Source organism: Mus musculus, chromosome 17 (genome assembly GCF_000001635.26).
Source record: "Mus musculus strain C57BL/6J chromosome 17, GRCm38.p6 C57BL/6J".
Taxonomy (NCBI): Eukaryota; Metazoa; Chordata; class Mammalia; order Rodentia; family Muridae; genus Mus; species Mus musculus.
Window position 1 is genome coordinate 13,108,214 of NC_000083.6, and position 19,340 is coordinate 13,127,553.

The following is a 19,340-nucleotide window of genomic DNA, read 5'->3' on the forward strand; positions in this document are numbered from 1 at the left end:
GCCGCCATCTCCAACAAAAGACTTAGAGAAAAAAGCATGGGTGGAAAAACTGGCAGCTGTGCCATTGATAGAGCTATTCAAGATGAAGCAAAATGAAGGCACCACTGTGGTCATGACTATAGAGTGGGCATGTGGCATGTAACACACATGCCATGTCTGACTCCACCGTGACCATAGTGTGAGCAGCTGGCAGGTACGATGTGTGAGGTGTGTTTGACTTTGACCAGAGTGAGAACTGTGTTTCCAGCATCCCATCTGGAAACCCTCCAACGGCCTCTAACACGTATAGTCTCCAACATGGCAAGTATGCATGCACAAGTGTACATGTATGTGTTATGTGTATGTGTTATATGATTTATGATCTGCATGAGCTTTTAGAAAACATATTTGGGCAAGACGTAGATCCATAAAACAATTTCACTGTTTATTTAGAAAATCCCCCGGGAACTTTTAAGAGGCCCAAAACTGCCCAGTGTCTTTGTTCAGGTGACTTCCTGTACCCGTTTGTAAAATTTGTGATATTAGGTATTCACCCATTTGTACAATTATGGTGTTTATATTTTATAATATGATGGTTCTTCCAATTATTAAGCACAACAAAAAGCTAAGGTAAACATATTCTGGAAATTTTTGAGATTGCATTCATATTTACCATTAAATTAGTAGATACTTCCATGTGTAGTGGTGTGTGTGTGTGTGTGTGTGTGTGTGTGTGTGTCTGTGTAGGAGGTAGACATTATGTGTCCTTGGTTGCTACTAACCTTAGTTCTTGGGACCAAGATCTCGGGACTGAACCCGGAGCTCATGGTCCTGGCCCTCCTGGCTACTAGCCAATGGCTCCACGGATCTTTCTGCCTCTGCCTCTGCCTCCCCAGTACAGGAATTATACATGCACATTACCTTTCCCTGATTTAAAACAAAACAAAACAAAACAAAACAAAACAAAACAAAACAAAACAAAACAACAAAACAAAACAAAACAGAAAACAACAAAAAAACATGGGTTGAGGGTTCAAACTGGGGTCCTCGTGCTCAGCCTAGAAAGTGCTTTAATGACAGAGCCACTTCCTCCACCCTAGTACCTAGCTACGGCTTCCTTTGTGGGCTGATCGTGTGGCCTTGTGTTTGCTAAGGATGCACAATAGCACTGGACTATAATGACAGCCCTTTGCATATCCTTTTGATCTCCATGAGTAGAAAACTAGAAATTTGTTAAATCGAGGAAAATACAGGAAAAAAAAAACTATAGATGATCTTTAGAATGTCCACATATTGACGAAACAGTTGTGGAGGGTCGAGTCTATCGCCTGAGCGCTGCTACGTGGACCGCCTCTGCTGACCCAGGCTGGGTTCTCAGCCATCACTTGTCCACATTTATATTTTTGTTTTCATTTCTTCCTCTTCTGCCTGGTTTTTCTTTTCTGCACCAAGGACCTTGGAAGCAGCCTTGACTTCCAGGTACTCAACTGTCCCGTAACCAACCATGGCCAGACTCAAGACACCCAAGAGGATGTAGAGCTTGGTACTCACACACAGAAATGAGCTGTAGCCAAAGGCAATGACAAACCCTATGGCTTCTCCAAGGCGGTAGTTGGCAAAAGCAGGTTCTTTGTTCTCCTCAAACAGGACACCGAAAAGAGCTGTGGAGGAGAGACCAGAATGAAGTGTTGTGCAAGACCTCAGACAGGGCTGGAGAGATGGCTCTGTGGGTTAAGTGTTCGTGGGTAAGCAGGAGAGCCTGAGTTCAGACTCCCAGTATTCACAGAAAAGGCCAGGTGCTGGCCTGCAACCCCAGTGCTGGGACAGAAGGGAGGTCTTCTAGGGTGTGCTCACCAGCTGACCCAGCTGGGTCAGAGAGAATCTGTCTCAAAAAATAAGACGAAGAATGACTAAGACAATGTTGACTTCTGACGTTCACACACATGCATATACATGTGCATACATGTGCATATGCATCCAGTTACCGTACAGATATCACAAGAACACAAACACATATATGCACACCACCCATAGACACACAGACATACACAAAGACCTCAAACATGGTCCATTAGTGTCCTGAACACAGGCTTTGTCTCTGCCAGTTTTCTTGAAAATATCTGGATGTTTTTCTTACTAAAAAATAGTAAAAGCACAGAAGTATGCTGACAAGTCAGATGATACCTGGCAGTGGGCAGCATGGGAGGAGATACATGGAAGTCCCAGAGCACTAGATACTGCAGGGAGCTGTTCAGTCCTCTAACGATGAAGAAAAGAGCAAAGAGTTGAGTGTGTGCTGTTGTGGAGTTTGTGACCCCCAGGAAAGACCGTAGACTCAATCCAATTATCACCAACGATTTACTGTTTAGCTGCTAGCAGAAAGAACAACCACTGGGCCAAATTTGAGATTCCCACGAGAAGGGGGTTGAGGGAAAGACATTTAAAGGGGAAAACCATGAGAAGACCTTCAGTATCTACTCAAGCAAGCAGCAGTTGATCTGTTTTGCCAAGTGGTTAAGGCGTCACTGTGCAAGGTGGAGTGCAGCTCCTCTTCAGCACCCAGGACGAAACAGAAATCAGCTATACTCATGGGACCTACATTTGTCCTCTCAGGGTGTGCCACCAAAACTTGGGTAGTAGTATTCCAGTGGGCGACGCCCACCCCCAAGTGCTTAAAGGTGGAGCCAAGGCCTCTGGAAATTTCTCAAACTTCTACTACTAGTTCTGTGACTTCTATTTGTTAATGTCATCAGCCGTTTTGATTTTTTTTTTTTAGTTTTAAATTGACACATAGCACATGTCTGTTTGCATGTGCGTGTATGTGTGTGCCTGTGTTCATATGTGTATGAGTGTGTGCATGTGTGTATATGTGTGCATGTGTATATATGTGAGCATGTGTGTGTGTGTGTGTGTGTGTGTGTGTGTGTGTGTTTGTGTATGCATGTGTCTTCATTCCTGAACCTTTCTGAGTAGAAGAGTCTGTCAGTCTGGCAGAGGGAATCTCACCCCAGGGTGAGAGAATCTGTGATTATCTTAGTCCCCCACCCATGGTATTTTTTGTTGGTCACAGCAAATGTAAAACTCACACAGCCTGAAAACTGCTTCCTTTGCTTCCTGTGCTGGGACGGGACAGTTTAGATAGGTGTGTATGAGAGCTAGGACTCCATTGCATGGCATGGATGAGTAGTAGGCACGTCAGGGAAGGACTCAATGAGACAGTGACAGACCAGGTGAACTTCCACGGTCTGTCCACGCCACAGACTGCTGATCCAGCTCCACCCAGCTCCTACTCACACAACCCTTCTTCTCAGGCCCCACATTGCCTGAGAAACCCTGCTTGACTTCCCAGCATGACCCGGGATGAAGGGCTCTAAGATGGAGAATCTGGAATAGAGCATGCCGGGAGGGAGGGCCCTGGGATGGATGACACAGGATGGGGTGCCCAGAGTGAAGGATCCTGGGTAGAAAGGTTCAACATGGAGGACCCTGGGCTGGAGGGTGCCAGGCTGGGAGAAAAAGAACTCCAGAGCTGATAACTGTGGAGAGTCAGGGTGATCTATCTGGCAACTGGACCAGCAGAAATGGCCCTGTTCCTTCCTCTCTGCCAACACAGACAGTTCCATCAGAAGAAGCCAGGTCACCAAACAGCCAAAGAAGCTAAGGGTTTGGATGCATAGCCAGAACTGCCACCTTCCCTTCAAGAATGCCTGTTAATCAAACCAGCCCTGAGGGAGAGTTGTCCACGTGAGCTAAATCTAGACGGACAACGGAGGGGAAGGGATGTCCGTTTGTCACATTACTAACAACCAGACAGACAAGGGAAGTCACATGGGAAAACAGGTGTCCACATCAGTAATGTCTAGATGGATGACAAGGGGGCATGGCAAGCAGGTGACCATCCTGTATTAACTCACAGACATGAATGTCAAGTGCAAGGTGGCATCCAACACAGGATCCTACAGCTGGAAATGGAGGCTTGTTGTAAACTGGGGGAAATCCCACAATATCTGCCCTTTGTGAGCCACAATGAATCCATTTCCTGAGAGCAGCCAGATCTCCCTGGTTGTGAAAGATGCTCAGTACTGGGGGATTGGACACCGGCTCTGTGCAGACTTGGTACTGCCTCTGCAGCTTGTCTAGAAACATAAGACTATTGTTAACTAACTTGTTTGTTTACAAAGAGATTTGTTTTGCTCTCAACCTCAGCCTGACCTCTCTGCCTCATCTATTCAAGGCACTCAAGGTTGAAGTGACTTACACGCTGATTCTAGTCCTTAGATGAGATTATGTGAGGAGCGAACAGGCATCTCATCTGTTGGGAAAGCAGGTTAAATAAATGGAGCACCCAGAAGGAGTCAGACTTCATGCACTTATGAACTTGAAAAAAAAAAAAAAAACCCTTCAAGCAGCTAACAGGGCAAAGTGTATTTTTAGATGAGACATGCTATGTCTTAAATGCACTGCCATGGCATGTGAGGGTTGCTATAGCAACTGCATCCATCCTCCCTCAGCTGTCAGACTGAATGAGCAGATAGGCAGAGATTCACTGCTGGGAGGTTGAAGAGATTCCTAGAGCCCTCGGGGTACCTAGCCCCAGCAGGAGGAGCGAGTGTCCGAGTCCTGTGACAGATTGTTAAACTGAGGGAGGATAAAAATGGTGACCCATATTGCCACATCTGTCCCTTATGTGCTTAAGTGCAGTCGGAGGCCAGGGAGGACATTGAACATTCTTCTCTAGCAGTCTGAACCGTTAAGATGAGTCTCTCACTAGAGCTTGAGCTTTCTGGTTTTCGGCTGACTGCCTGGCCAGCCAGCCTCCTCTCCCTTTCCCCAGTGCTGGGTTTACATGCTCTGACTTGGGGATCTAGGCTCAGGTCACATACTGTTCGTGCAGCAAGTGGATTTACCCACTATCCCATCTCCCCAGCCTCACACAGCACTGTTCTTGACATGTGGTCAAAGCTACATGCAACTTTCCATGTTGTAAAGGAACAGACGTCCATTTGGATGCCTTTGTGTGGATGTGCTGTACTCTGGGGACCTGGGCGGGAGCCAGCTGCAGGGACTCTACTCTCAACACTCCCCACTGGGGTGGCTGCAGGCACAGGCTTTCAAAGAAACTACTCCCCAAGAAGCTGGTTTATCTTTTAACAAAAATTATGCTCTTACCTCTACAAAAAAAGGTTGAAATTATCTCAATTTAAATTTTCATTCCTTGTTCAACAGAGTCGCTCAAGTTACTCACTGGATTTGAGTGTTCACGTGTGTGTGTGTGTGTGTGTGTGTGTGTGTACAGTCTTGAGTAATTTGCAAAGTTTAACAAAGATACTCTTTGTGAATATTTCAAGTCCATATAAAGAAAGGAAGAGTTAAGGTAATTATCCATATATGTCAAAGAGAAAAACTGTTTTTGCTGAAATCTCTGTGATACTGGGATGGGACATAAAGCAGGCTGTCTGTCCCAGTGTCTTCCTTGCATCCATAAATACTGCTTCTGCAACTGCAGTGAGCTCAGGACACCAGCATGCAGACTCCATGTATGTTTCAGTGAACTCTGTTAGACCTGTATGGGGTTCGATGCAATTTCTCTCTGGTGCTGACAGTGTAAGGTGTCTAAAATTCCTACATGATCTGCCACGACACTAGTTTATAGTTCTGGACTTCCAATAAAAGCTAAAGCGAGTTTCTGATTACCCAACCCCAACACACACACACACACACACACACACACACACACACACACACACACACACACACTGAACCCATACATTCCTACCAACAGTAGCCCAGTCCAGCCCATGAATAGTCTAGCTGTTTGTTCCTAGTTACTGATTTTGGTCAAAAACAACTGGATACAGGGTACCAACCACACACAGCCTGTCATTAGGTTCAGTCTCCACTAAAACCAACAGAGCTATGGTCCCAGCCGGGCCTCTATACCTGGCCATTTTAGGTTTCCCTAGGGTGTTTTTTTTCCAGCTTTGTAAACAGACAGCACATTGGGATTGCAGCAAGGACGAGCTCTGGGGGATGTGGTCCGCCATCTTCAGTAACGTGGTATGATCACATGCAGATACACAGACAGTAGCCGGGCCTCCCGTTCCTGGCAACCCTGTTGTGGGTTTCCTTTAGCAAGTGTCTAAGGCTGAAAGTGTCCTGACTGCCGATGGAACAGAGTGGGAAAGGGGTCATTTATGAACCACATCTGTCTCAGAACTCCCTTGGGGTCATTAAGACCTTCCAGACACAGAGCCCTTCCCTACCTGATCCTTAGGCACTCTAGGACCTTGGGTGTTAGTGCAGGACTTAAGGTTGAGAGCACCCAGCTTACTATGTTATTTATAACTGGCACCCAAGTGCATACCCTGTCAGCTGCCCAGAGTTATCAGCCACACAGCATCCTACATCCTTCTCAGCCTTGAAGCCCTCTGACTGCTCCTGGGGTAGAATCAAGAGCCTCTAGCAAATCCAGTGCAAATACCCTGGCATTTCCCCAACCTTGACACAGCATTGACACACCCCCTACCCACTGACTCTCTTGGAGCCTCCCTGGTGAGCCCCTGGGTCTAGTACCCCCATTCCACAGCCCATCGGGACAGCAACATTCCAAACGCGTGCATTTTCCTGTGTCTAGCTATGCCCCTCACTTGCTAGTCCTCCTGACCTCTTGGTCATGCATTCTGACTAGGCAAGGTCTTCCTCAGGTGACATCTACCTCCGCTTCTTCACAGTCATTTCAACTGCCAACCACCAGTCAGTCCTCTCGGGTTAAAGGGGTCACACTCCCTGCCTGTGATTCTCTTGGGGGGTCATCAGATCGTCTCACCTGTCTATCAGGACCATAAACCTCTGCCCACAGGTGTCTTTCTCCTTTGCATCCTTTTCTCCATCTGCTATGGCCTCATGTCTACAGAACACAGTGGCATGCATTCTAGTGTCCTGTGGCCCCTATCGGGATGCTCTTTGGCCCTTCGTGCCATCTCTTCCTCTGGTTCTGCATCTGTGCACACCTGTGAGCACTTCAGGAACCATCTTCTGCTGCATGGAGCCTCTGTTCAAACTGGACCCAACTTCTATGTTATGCAAGATCAGGGATAAGAACTCGCTTCAGATCCATAGCATGGTCCTTGAGACCTATCTGTCTCTCTCACTCTCTGGGCTCCAGACCTGCCATCTACTGGAGGATTCTACTATCCACACAAAGAGAGCCGGGATTGCACCCTGGTGGCTGCCTCCTGACCTTGCTACCCTTAAAGACAGCTGACTGAGGGAGATGGAGGCCTTGTTAGCCTGTGCTGGGCACTTACCATTGTTCTGTGTCTGCCAGACAGCGTCAGACATTCCCCACAGGCCAGAGAGGACGAAGAAGACAGGCAGTTGGTTGGTGTTTGGGTGCCACAGCAGGAAGACCACAATGCAAGAGAAGTGAATGGCTGCTCCTGGTCAGAGGAAACAAGACAGAGCAGCAATTGGCTGTTCCTTCTGCCTGAGGTGGACCTCGGGGAGCCTGCACTAGCACCTACCATCAGAACCCCTGTGCTTTCAGTCTTTCTAACGCTTTCACGCAATGCTCAGAAGCAGGATGGTGAGAGAAAGCTCTGGTGTGTGAGTGTATGACTGACTCTGAGGGAGGCCTCTATGCTGTGAGGACCACAGTCCCTGCTGTGTGGCTGGGAGGCCCGTAGTTTGTGTCCCTACAATGTGAGCTAGGCATCTAACCAGTATAGAAACAATAAGAGAAGACCGGGAGAAATCAGAGCAGTGACATGTCTGGAATTGTTCCTTGAGCTATGACTTCTATGGCAGATCCCTGTGAGAGGGAAGCATGCGCCTCCTTTTGTTGGAGGAAGGCAGGAGGTGTCGGGGGCACAGGAAGAACAGAAGGGAGGCAGGAAAGCACACCCACAGGGCTTCCCTTTTCAAGGTTCCTCTACAGCCTTCCCTGCCCCGTGTTTGTGTATGCTTCCTTGACAAGTGTCTACTTACCCAGTGCATAGAGCGCCGCCCTGCCCGTGTACTTGGAGATCTTCCCATACAGCAGGGAGCACAGTGCAGTCATGGCTGAGAAGCAGATCATCACGTAGCCCACAAAGTGGATACCCAGGGCACAGGTCACATAAGACTAGGGGGAAGCAAAGAGCTCAATGAGTTATGCTTATAGGTTCCACTATGGTTCCAGTCTAACTCTGCCATGTGACAGCAGACATGCGGATATGGCCCAGGACCTGTATTCACACTGGCATGTGGGAGAGTGTCTGGTTCGACCAGAATGGACAGGCATCTGGGAAAGTCTCTTCCTATACATTCTTTGCTACAGGTGTGATACACACACTATTTTACACAGTTCACAAGAACACTGACAGGTCTCATCACTTCCTATCGGGCCTAAGGCCCCGTGAAGGAGATGGGACATCGCTAGGCAGCAGGGAGGGCCATAAGGCAGCCTCAACACTTGGCCTCCATTACTGGATGAATCAAGAACACAGCTCTTTGGTTGCTAATCTTCTTTAATAAAGACAGAAGACTGATCCCCTCCCCCAGTTAAAAGAGTAGTGTTGCTCGATAAACCCAGGACACCTCAATATTGCACGAGGCACATTTATCCAGAGATAGTTGCAGCTTATAAAAATTCAGGTTAGGTTGGGTGGGTACTGTCTTGCTATTCTGGAGGGAGGCCTACGGGTGGGGATAAGGTAGGAATATTCCTAGCGTGATGAGGAGGCAAGGCTTAGGGCTAGGGCTAGGGGATACAGCAGTGATCCCAGCCTTGCCTTGCCTCCTGCATAAAGAAGTCTCAGCCAGGGACTACCTGGCACAGGTGGCTCCCTCCCTCCCTCCTGAAGCACCAGGGCTCCTCAGAACAATAGAACCTGGGGACAGGCCCCTATAGAAGACAGTAGTTGTGATTGTGTCTGCCACTAGGAACGGCCCACTCTGCGTGTCCACACTGCCTGTACTGCCCCAGGTGAGGGGACTTCTGTAAGCACAGAGAAACCAGGTGGGGCATGAGCAAGAGAGCAGCAGGCCACACAGGTTTCTTGCCTGGAATACATGGTGTGAAAGCGGGCGTGGGGAAGAATTACAGCACTGCTCGTAGATTTAACTCCTTCCCCTGTGTTTAACAGCTGTGAGAATACAGGGAGGGCTCCAGGTTAGCAGAAAGGACATGGGTGTCACACACAGCTAGGAACAGCTACTTTCTGCCAGCCTTGTTCTTTCTAGAGAAGACAGCTGTCTAGCAAGGAATAAGAAGAAGTCAGATAAGAAGTCAGGGACGAATGTCTCAAATCATAGATTCAGCTACTGTAGGACTGGGAAAACCATGAATTTGAATCCACTCAAGGATCCTGGGCCACTGGTGCTGGGACACCCTAAGGTCCCTTTAAGTAGAGCCCAGGTGCACAGCATGAGCCCTGGGCTTCTCTACCTTTGTGTACTCTCCAGAGAGGAACTCTTGTTGAAACCCACTGTACAGTGGCAGGAACATCAGGAGACACAAACGCTTGTCTCTAAACAGCATGAAGGTTGACAGTAATGTGGACCAAAGAGGTGGTGGTCTGGGCCTCCTCTCTCCTTCATTCTCAAGCTTATCTTCCAAGGACTCCAGAAACACAGCTACCAGCAGGATGGCCAGGACACCACAGCCTAGAAGGACACATGGGCGGGTGTCAGTGATACCTGGGTCACACGTGTTCCACCCCTCCTCATCTCCATGGGACAGCTAGCCACCGGGTAACTAGTGACAAGCTGCTCTAGATTTCATATGTGCTAGGTCTCTAGCTGACTTGTGGCTCGCTTTCACTTGAAGCCTACCACAGTAGGTCAGCATTGCCGTCACCCACAGAGGAAGAGCATGTTTTTAAAGAAAAGACAAAAGTCTCCCAAGACAGATGGTGAGAGCTTTGTGTCTGTCAAAGAGGGATACAGAAATCTCTTCGTGCATTAAACACCCGGCAGGTAGGTGCTGTCCCATCAGGCAGACCTCCGAGAGGGATGTGCTTATGGGACAGTTAACAGAGGGCACCAAGGGTCCTGGGACCTTTTGTCACATTTGGAATTGAACCATGTAAATAGGCTATCTGGGGTGGGGTGGGACGAAACAAGAACCTAAAAGTATTCATTTCACCCTGAACATTCTGTATATCCACAACCGAAATGCACAGAGTCAATAAATCTTTCTTCATGCTCTGCCCACCCTACTTCTCCAGTCAGCTCCATCCTCCTGCGCAGGAAACAGACATTCAAGTGGGTGTTTTGATTCATACAGAGACCCCTCTAGCCCCTAGTGGTGAGAGGTGTCTTTTGTGACTTCTTTTGAACACTGATATTCTCCTTTCTGACAAGGGCAGTTCCCCAGGGATGGAAGTGTCCAAACTCCAGGTGTGAGATTCACTCTGGGAGCGAGGGTTAGACTCAGCCGGGGTGTGTGTTTCTTCCCTTTCGCTCCCAGCACCAACAGCTAAATCCTGGCACTCCTAAAAATGACATGGCTTTATGGCTTTATCTTGTCTGTCTTACCAATACCTTTTCCCATCTCAGCCACAGGCACTTCTGTGGACACCGATGTAGCTCGACTATGTCTTTGTGCTCCAGCCTTACTGAACTGTGGGATTTACGAAGCCACCTCTTCTGACTAATGTTTGCCGAGATGGTCTACTCAGTCTCAGTGCCCATCACAGAAACCTCCTCATTAACACGCTTACACTCAGAAAAGTCCAGATCCCTTCAAAGCTTTCAGTAACTCAGCCACGTTCTCTCCTGACTACACAGCATTCCCTCTAATGCAATATTTCGGTGGTGCTGATTAGGTGCGGAGCAGGCTGGACAGCTCCCGCCATGAGCATTCTTCGGTCACCCTTTAAGTGAACAGGTGCCTGGACACGGGGGACACCCTGTGCTTTTCTAACCATCCAGATGTCGGCTGTGGGTAGAGCTTAGAAAACAAGTGTCTCTTCTCCACTGATGGTGGGAAGCTCCCTCTTCATGGGCCACTCTGCAGCCAGGGACTTCAAGTTTGGAGTGGCACAGAGAATGCCATCTCTAACAAGAAACAGGGAGAGTCTGCGAGTGACAGGGTCATGGACTCAGAAGCCATATCCTCTAATCAGAGGTGTATGTACCCCGTGCCAGAGGTCCAGGACCTTCCAGGGTGTGAGCTGGTGACACAGACTCTAAAGACACACCACAAGAGACTTCATTATGGATGCAATGCTTTGAAACCCCAGGTCACCACTCCAGGGATGCCACTATGGACATTATAGTCCATTTTTATCTCTTCTTATTTGTTTATGGTGATATGTTTAAAAAAAAAAAAGAGTCATAGACAATCTCCAGGTATCAGAATAAGACGATGTCTCCACCCAGCTTGGGCATGGTCTCCTTACCTAAACCAGTAGAATTATCTACTGCCCCAGTTGTACAACACTGCCATTTCACAAGCCCAGGTTCTCTATGACTGTCTAAGAACAGTAGGAGCACACAGGGACACCAGTTTAGCCCAGTAGGTTCCATAAGCATCTGGCTCCCCCACCTCTACCTGCTACATAGGCAACAGGATTTATCCAGTGTATAAATTATGTGTGTGGATGAAGGCTGTTACCAGAGAATGTACTGAGAGGGGCCTGTAGGCCTGTGGGTATCCCCACTGTGGAGGTACAAGGCCACAAGCGAGGAGCCCTAGAATTACAAAGAACACACCAGCCTGTGGCCTGTGCTTTTCTCGACAGCCAGGATGGACACAATACAGTCTGAGGGACAAGACATCCTTAACAGCCTCTTATAGACATATAGCTAAAGTTCTACTGAAAAGAACATACTCATTCATCAAGGCTATCTGTGGCTTTCCCCCCACCACAAAGATAATAGTGAGTGACACATGAGACCATGTGATGCCCAAAGCCTGAATTATCTACTGCCCCAGTTGTACAACACTGCCATTTCACAAGCCCAGGTTCTCTATGACTCTCTAAGAACAGTAGGAGCAGACAGGGACACCAGTTTAGCCCAGTAGGTTCCATAAGCATCTGGCTCCCCCACCATAGCTGGGGTGGATATGAGAAAGCCCAAGCTAGGATCCCTTGCTCTCCTCATTGCCACAGCAATGTAAGCAGGATATTGACTGAGCACATGTGTAGATTTCAGGTGATCAAAGAAGGTAGAAACACAAAGGCCACTTGTGGTACCCACTTCCCACCTCCTTCTCGCTCTCCCACCTCATCCTCATCCTAGAACAATGCATATTACATGGGGCTTTGTTGGACGGCCCTGGCCACTGACTTAGCTGTCAGAGGTCAGCACCCGAGATTGGCCTAGTCCTATAACTGGTAGGGCTTTATTTATTAAAGGACAAGCACAAACATAGCCTCCCATTATTGCAAATTATACAGTGCATTCTGCACGTTTGGGAAAAATCACAAGGGCTGACATACCCAGAGTGCAATGAGAAACCATTGTCCTGGGTAACTGCCTTCGTGATCGAGGCGTCTCTCGTGCCAGGTAAGGGTGGCAGGGGTTTCTATGGAGAATGTCGGTTTACGGGCACACTAAGAGGTTGGGCACTTGTACATACCGGTGTAGATGCCCAGCAGTGTGTAGATCAGCTGCTGTGAGGGGTGATGAGTACTGTTGGTGGCCGCTGGACCCATCAGGCAGTCTTTGGCTCCACAGGACATGAGCTGTTCCTCTGGGATGGCTTCTACAAAGTTGGAATAAAGACGATGAGGTAAGAATTCTAAAGACCTAAGGCCGAAGTCAGCGGTCAAAGTATGGTGACCTGTGGCAGGTGATTTCATGATACTTTTTTTTTTTCCAGAAAATGAATGTTAGTTCCTCTATGTGTTAAAAAAAAAAAAAGACAATGTGTGTGGGGGGGTGGGGGGGCTGGAGAGCTGGCTCAGAGGTTACGAGCACTGGCTACTCTTGCAGAGGATTGGTTCCCTGCACCCATGCTAGCACACAACTGTCTCTAACTGCAGTTCCGGAGAATCTCATGTCTGCTCCGGGATCTAAAGGCACTAAATGCACATGGTTCAGTGATAAATACATGCCTAACACCTCTCTCTCTCTCTCTCTCTCTCTCTCTCTCTCTCTCTCTCTCTCTCTCACACACACACACACACACACACACACACACACACACACACACAATTGGAACTACTATGAATGGTTGTCCGCTTCTCAAGATCTAGAGTCATGTAAGAGACAAGCCTGTGGGCCCATCTCTGGGGAGTGAGGGACTATCGTCTAGGTTAGGGTAGTCTCTGGGCATGCCAGTGGGGGATTATCTCATTACTGAGGGACATGGTGGCCTGGCTGTATCTAAGTGAAGTCCGTGGCCTTTCTTTCACCTGATGTGATACAGAGACTAGGTTTGTCCTCAGTTTGGCTGAGTGACCGTGATCACGCACAGGACCACATGCCTTGTGTCTTCCCTGCCTGGGAACTCGGTCATCATGAGGGAAGGAGGTGGGTGGGTGACTTCTGAGCTTCCTGTCATCAGAACCAGGGTGGAGGGAGGAAATCATTCCGATCCAGAGCCTGTCACTTCCAGAAAGTTCTGCTGTAAGAATGAAAGGCTGACATCCTCCAGCCAGAATGTGGCATGAAGGAGATGCTGGCTCTGCCCCCAGTGGGTGGGGTTGAGGGAAGACTGGCCTGGAACATTCCCCAAGTCAGGGGATAAGGAGTTGGGCAGATGGGCATAACATTGGCCTGTGGCTCAGTTTTATAGGAAGATGAGCCAGGTAAATTCTTCTTAGCAACTCTGTGTATCCCTACTACCTATGTGGAAGTTGGGAGTGCTCAGTTTCCCCATGACAACTAAAGGGACTCTAGCCAGGTCTCAAACGTGTCTCTGGAAGGCCTTGCCCTTCTCCCCAATTCCTTCTACCTTGCTAAAAAAAAAAAAAAAAAAAAAACCATTAGACTACATTCTTAAAGATAGGCTCCAAGGTCTTATTTGGCCACTTCCTCCTACTGAGGCTGACTTCCAAGGTCCAGTTATCAAAGTGTTGAAGTCCAGCAACCAAAAGCCTCCTTTGGCTCACCCAGTTAACATGCCCAATCATCTCATCCTAACATGGGGTTTCCCATTTTAGCTTTATAAACCGCCATTTGCCTATGGGCCACATGTGTCTCCTCTCTATCTAGAGTCAGGCCTTTGTGACATCCCTCACTCTGGGACAAACACCCCTTCCCCTCTCCCTTGCCTCTTTCCTCACCTCTCCCTTGCTCTCTTCCCCTTCTCCCTCTACCTCTTTGTCCCTTATCCCTGCTGTCTGTCCTTCTGGGGCAAATCTTTGTGTTGTGAGCATGGTTTGGGGGGGTGTCTTAGGTGACTCTGAGGTTCCCTACCACACCCTTTCCCAAAGAGTTTCCCAACCTTCACAGGGTACCTGTGGAAAAGACAACTACTCAGCCTCCTGGTTGCTCCCCAGAGGTGCAGGGCTGCCTGCCTCCACAGTAAGGACAGGCATTTAGATGGAATTGGGACCGCACGTAGCTCCCATGGAAACCTGGCTATTCCTAAGGCCATTCGGCCCTCACCCTTTACCTTGCATGGACATCTTGCCGAACACCAGTGAGGAAATCAGGTTGCCCCACACTCCAGAAGATTGGAATACCAGGAAAAAGATGCCAAAATACTGGTTCACCACATCTTTGCCAAGCTTCCCCACCTTTTCCGCTTGCAGATTTCCCATGGTGGTGAGGTAGGTACCCTGAGCCGACCACAGAGGGGCCGCACCCAGGCCCAGCAAGATGGAGGTAGGGATCAGGGTGTACCTGCAGAAAGACCCAGCAAAGATGGAGAAAGGGATCAGTGTGCACCCACCCAGGCCAGTGATTCCCTCTGTCCTACTCTCAAAAACTGAGGGTACAGGGAATGGGTCGTTGGTCCCTTGCTGGCTGAATCTCCCTGAGCAGCATCTACATCAGATACTCTATAGCCATGAAGACACCCGTGTGTGTGAGGGCAGGGCCCCAGGAGAGATCCCAAATCAAGGAAAGGGTTACCACCAGGGTCAGGAGCCAGAGAGGAAGGCACACACACTGGGAAGGGCCGGCTAGAGGGGCTGTACCAGTTGGCATGGAAGTTGCCCAGGGAGAAGACCACATAGCAGCACATGGAGCCCACGATGGTCCACTTGCAGCCACACTTCTTGATGAGGATAGGTGGGAGGAACATGGAGGACAGCAGCACAGAGGCATAGAGTGTGCTGAGTGTCGCCACCCCCAGGCCCTGCTCACTGTAGAGGCTGCTCTGTGGATGAAAGGCAAGCCATCAGAGGAGGGGACAGTTGAGGGAACTGGGTGGGGTGAGGAGACAAGATATGTCTGAGTGCTGGCCCCAGGCTCAGGGCCACCTCAACCCTTGAGCCACTAGATAGCGGCCTTCTCACACAAGGACAGTGCAGTAAAGGTAAATAAAACCAGCTTCAGCTTCTGACTGAAGGGAGGAGGCAGTATGGGAGGAGTCCATGGGAAGGTGGGAGGAGTCAGTGGGAAGGTGGGAGGAGCCAGTGGGAAGGTGGGAGGAGTTAATGGGAAGGTGGGAGGAAAGCCTGGAAGCCTCAAAGCAGAGACAGAGCATTCACCAGCCAGAGCCCTCACTACACAGTGAGGGAGGAGAGGAGGGAGGAGGGGACGAACAAGCGCTGCCTCCACTCCCTGCATCATCCTACCTGTCCTCTCCCATGTTCTGTGCACAAATGGGTCAGCTGCACCCAACATACACTCCAGCCAGTCCCTAAGATCCTTACAAATGGAATCCTGACAGATGGAATCTGAATCAATCACCTTCCTCTAAAGTAGTGTTACCTGGAGACTTCAAGTAGCTAGAAGCACTGTGCAGCCTGGCCCTTTTAAAAGCACTTTTGCCCTGGGTGCTTCACTTGTACCCGTGAGCTTGCCTGCTTTGCATTTCTAGTGAAATTCTGACAGTACCTGTCAATCTTGGGATATCTCTGCCACCCACACTAGGGGAGGGACAATTTGTGACTTATGATTGCTTCTGACTGCAGACCACTGAAAATGCAGGCACTCATCAACATCTAAAATAGGGCCAGAATTTTAGAAGCTAATGACCTTTTTCACATGAATACCTATGCTCAAGTGCCTGGACCAGCATATGCTAGACAAGTTCACCCATGGAATATACATATACAAATAAGCACATGGGTGTTGCACTATTAGACCTCATTACATAAACATTACAATAGCCTTTCTATCTGGCCAGGGAAAGGCTGGGATGTGCTTTCCACTAGAGGGCCACGCAGGGCTGCGTTAGCACAAAAGTCAAAGCACCTGCTACCTTCAGCTGGTGAAAGCACAGGAGCTGTCAGAAAACACAGAGCAGGCAGCAGCACTGAACACCAGTGCTGCATGAAACCCTGTCTTGAAAGAGAGAAAAGAAAGAAGGAAGGAAACAGGGGAGCGAAAACAGAAAGACAGAGACAGAGAGGAAGGGAGGAGGGGGGAGGCAGAGAAAGAGACGGAGAGATACAGACAAAAGAGAGGGGAAAGGAGGAAGGGAGGGAGGGAGGGAGGGAGGGAGGGAGGGAGGGAGGGAAAGGGGGGCTGGAGAGATGACTCAGTGGTTAAGAGCACTGACTGCTCTTCCAGAGGTCCTGAGTTCAATTCCCAGCAACCACATGGTGACTCACAACCATCTATCCTGGGATCTGATACACTCTTCTGGTGTGTCTGAAGGCAGCTGCAGTGTACTCATATAAATAACAAATAAATCCTTAAAAATAAAATAAAAACAAAGCTTGTAGAGAGAAAGAAAGAAAGAAAAGAAAGAAAGAAAGAAAGAAAGAAAGAAAGAAAGAAAGAGGAGAAGGAAGAGGGGAGAGGAGGGGGAGGAAAGGAGAGAGAGGTAGGGAGGGTGGGAAGGAGGAAGAGATTAATCTACTTTTACTGTAATTACACAGGGAAAGCTTTCAGATCATCCCCAGGCCCACATGACCTAGAAGCTCATGACCACACGCCTCTTGGAGATGACTGCTTGGTTTTCACACAGACTCACAGACGTGAGCTGGAAGGGATTCCATAAATGTTCAAAATGCAGACGATTTTGCCGAAGCTCATGATTCGCTTAAAGCTTTTGTAAGGTCAAGTGAGGATCAACAGGGTCACATATCTGCCCAACCACAAAGCCACTCACAGGCAGTGTCCTGTCAGCCCTCAGCAACCCCCTTCTTGCCCCAGGGCCACACACTCCTGGGCTGTGGAGCTCTGGAGTCACTCTGGAGGAATGTGAGCAAGACTAAACCTTGTTTGGCTTCATTTGAAAATGAAAACTGTTCCAGGGAGTTGTGTGCCAGTGTGTGGGATATGGTAGTGTGAACTGGATAACATGAGGGGTGCATCTCACCTGCAGATTCTGCAGGCCCCCGTAGGCAGTGAAGAGCAGGAGGAAGCCACAAGAAACCACCAGAACATTCTTCAGACTCCTCTCCATTATGCAGACAGATTGTCAGTACCAGTGGATGTCAGAAAGAGGGTACCCGTCCAGCTCCCTAAGAGAAACCAATTGGAGCATGGGAAATGGCACAGGTACCAAGCATCATCTCTGAGTTAGGAGTAGGTTGGCCATTAGATAGTGCGCTAGCTTTTGCAAGCCAGAGTCCACCTTATGCTCGATCTCTAGGAAAGGTTATGGCTCTTATCAGCTCCTCTGCATGTTTCTCCATGTTACTTTCAGAGAGGAATGCCACACTCTTGTACATTTGATTTGACAGTACCTCATATGTCCAGAGAAGTTGCCAGTGGTGCAGAACATGGAATGTTCTTCTGTCCTGAAGAACAAAGCAGAAACCACTAACTTTTAGAATGCCCATCCAACTTCTGAAAAACATTTAATGTGATACTATGCAGGGCCTTAGAAGTGCAAAGACGGGTGATTTCACAATATTGCGATGATGTTTCAAGTGATAGGGCATGGTAATTCATCACATGCAGAGAGCAATTTTATAGGTACCATTTCATGTGTAGCAATTTGCATTTGAAATTGTAGACCCATCATAAGACAGTGAAGCCCAGGATTTCAGCCCAGAGCTGTGCCCGTTAACTCAGCAGCTGCCAATCATGTGTGGCCACCGAGTTCTTGAGGGATAGCTGGCACTCACTGTGGAATTGAATTTGGATCACATTTAGTTGATTAACATTAAATATTCAAGTGGGCAAGTGTTAGACAGGCCAGATCCAGAGTGTCAGAGTGTTCTGCACACCAAGTATAAGTAAAAGAAGAAACACTCCATGCTGGATATATTGGTAGGTGCTTATAATTCCAGCACTATAAAGGCAGAGGCAGGCAAATCTCTATGAGTTTGAGGCCAACCTGGTTCACATAGAATTGCAGGCCAGGCAAGGCTACACAGTGAGACCTTGTCTCCAAACAGCAACCGTCTATCCAGTTGTTAGTAAACCTAACTGTTCTTAGACTGTTCCCAAGGTGCTGGGTCTTTGGTCATTTCTGTTTAGTGTGGACCAAGCAAGTGAGCCGTACAGCCTTGGTAACTGGCCTGACCTCCCATAATGGAGATAAGGCTCTTATAGCTTAGTCAGTTTCTGTGAAAAGACAAACCTTGTGGAAGTCATTGGTTTACATAGTTACTAAACATGGGTTATTACACGGATAAGCACATGAGAACAACACTATACACTAGCAGGATATTCTAATGGGGGCAGGAGGAGATGGTCCAGGCAGTGAAGCACTCATGTCACAAGCATAGGGACCTGAGTTCGATCCCAGCCCATGTTAAAATACCAGGTATGGTGAGTAGTTATAATGCCAAGGATAGGGAGGTGGAAAGAGGAGAGAGAGTCCCTGGGACTCCTTGGCCAGCCAGTCCGAGTGAACTCCAAACCAATGAGACAGCCTGTCTCAAAAGCATTAGACAATATGCCTGAAGCTGTCCTCTGGCTCTGACTGGAGGCTGTGAAAGACCAAGAGGCTAACAGCATAGAGAACTGTGGAACCACCCTAACTCAGTGATCCCCAGCAAATGCCAATAAGACAGGGTGAGCGGGAGGAACATATGAAGGAGAGAAATACTTAGCATCACGTAGACGCTCACACACTAACCTTGCTACCAGCTAATGAAATTTTAGCTTCACTTAGTGAATCTTTTGGGCGATGCTTTAGATGATAGTCTCCTTATCTGTGTCAAGGGGGAATTTTGAAATGGGAAATATTGTTCAAAGTCTATAAGAGATGAGTTTTAGGTACAGTCTTCTTGAGGCCAGAATCAAGGGTGCTCTTACTGTCCCAGATTCGGACTGCTACCCTCACTGGCTGACACACCCTGCAGACCTGCACTTGGATGGGAGGAGAGAAGTCCAGGCTGTGTATTGGAAAC

At 48.5% G+C, this 19,340-nt stretch overlaps 1 protein-coding gene and 1 non-coding gene across 7 annotated transcripts in view; both read right to left on the minus strand.

Moving 5' to 3' along the window:
* Positions 1-403: 403 nt before the first annotated feature.
* Positions 404-19,340, minus strand: part of Unc93a (unc-93 homolog A) — a 35,164-nt gene continuing 16,227 nt past the window's right edge. For 4 of the 6 annotated variants that reach the window (XM_011246216.2, XM_011246217.3, XM_011246215.3 and 1 more), the window contains exons 2-10: positions 17,724-17,777; positions 17,354-17,498; positions 15,057-15,238; positions 14,531-14,760; positions 12,548-12,673; positions 9,407-9,624; positions 7,966-8,101; positions 7,287-7,418; positions 1,019-1,640 (exon numbers count right to left, since the gene is read on the minus strand). In XM_011246216.2, coding sequence (XP_011244518.1) covers positions 1,375-1,640; positions 7,287-7,418; positions 7,966-8,101; positions 9,407-9,624; positions 12,548-12,673; positions 14,531-14,760; positions 15,057-15,238; positions 17,354-17,440 — 1,377 coding nt within the window. In that variant the 5' untranslated portion in view covers positions 17,441-17,498; positions 17,724-17,777 and the 3' untranslated portion in view covers positions 1,019-1,374. Of the gene's footprint in view, positions 1,641-7,286; positions 7,419-7,965; positions 8,102-9,406; positions 9,625-12,547; positions 12,674-14,530; positions 14,761-15,056; positions 15,239-17,353; positions 17,499-17,723; positions 17,778-19,340 lie in introns of all 6 variants that reach the window. The other 2 variants (NM_199252.2, XM_006523333.4) reach the window with 2 other exon arrangements.
* Gm23050 lies at positions 12,320-12,482 on the minus strand. The gene has a single exon (XR_003952450.1). It is a non-coding gene; the product is annotated as a U1 spliceosomal RNA (small nuclear RNA).